The sequence below is a fragment of the Cystoisospora suis genome (genome assembly GCF_002600585.1).
Source record: "Cystoisospora suis strain Wien I chromosome Unknown contig_73, whole genome shotgun sequence".
Lineage (NCBI taxonomy): Eukaryota > Apicomplexa > Conoidasida > Eucoccidiorida > Sarcocystidae > Cystoisospora > Cystoisospora suis.
The window spans coordinates 19,016-19,365 of record NW_027152875.1 but is presented as its reverse complement, the minus strand read 5'-3'; the positions used below and the strand labels follow the sequence as shown (position 1 = coordinate 19,365).

General features: G+C 50.6%; 1 protein-coding gene across 1 annotated transcript in view; it reads right to left on the bottom strand.

Annotated features, from left to right (window-relative positions):
- The window catches only part of CSUI_000180 (uncharacterized protein), a gene marked incomplete at its 3' end in the record, with an annotated part of 14,166 nt that overhangs the window by 1,024 nt on the left and 12,792 nt on the right, over positions 1 to 350 (bottom strand). The window contains exon 8 of the mRNA XM_068060414.1: positions 76 to 303. Coding sequence (XP_067927612.1) covers positions 76 to 303 — 228 coding nt within the window. The remainder of the gene's footprint in view (positions 1 to 75; positions 304 to 350) is intronic.

The following is a 350-nucleotide window of genomic DNA, read 5'->3' as shown; positions in this document are numbered from 1 at the left end:
CCCCCCCTCCCCCCCCCCTTTCCTTCCGAGCATGAGGAGGAACCAAGAGCGACTATTTGCATAACCCATTTTTACCGGCAATTCGGACGAGATTTCGCATAGCTAGAATGAATAGACGAATCTCCTCTAGAGTGGAATGGTGGCCTTGGGGAAGTAGAATAGGAAAAAACTTCGCATAGACTTCCGCAGCAGTGGTATGACGCTGAACGACACTGTCAAGAAGACGACCTGCGACCTCTCCCGCATTGGGGAGATCTTCAACTCGAGGTAACTCCTGGAGCACGGAATCCAATGCCTCGACCGCTATACAGAATTATTCACAGCAAAAAGGGCAAGAGTCACAACAAGAG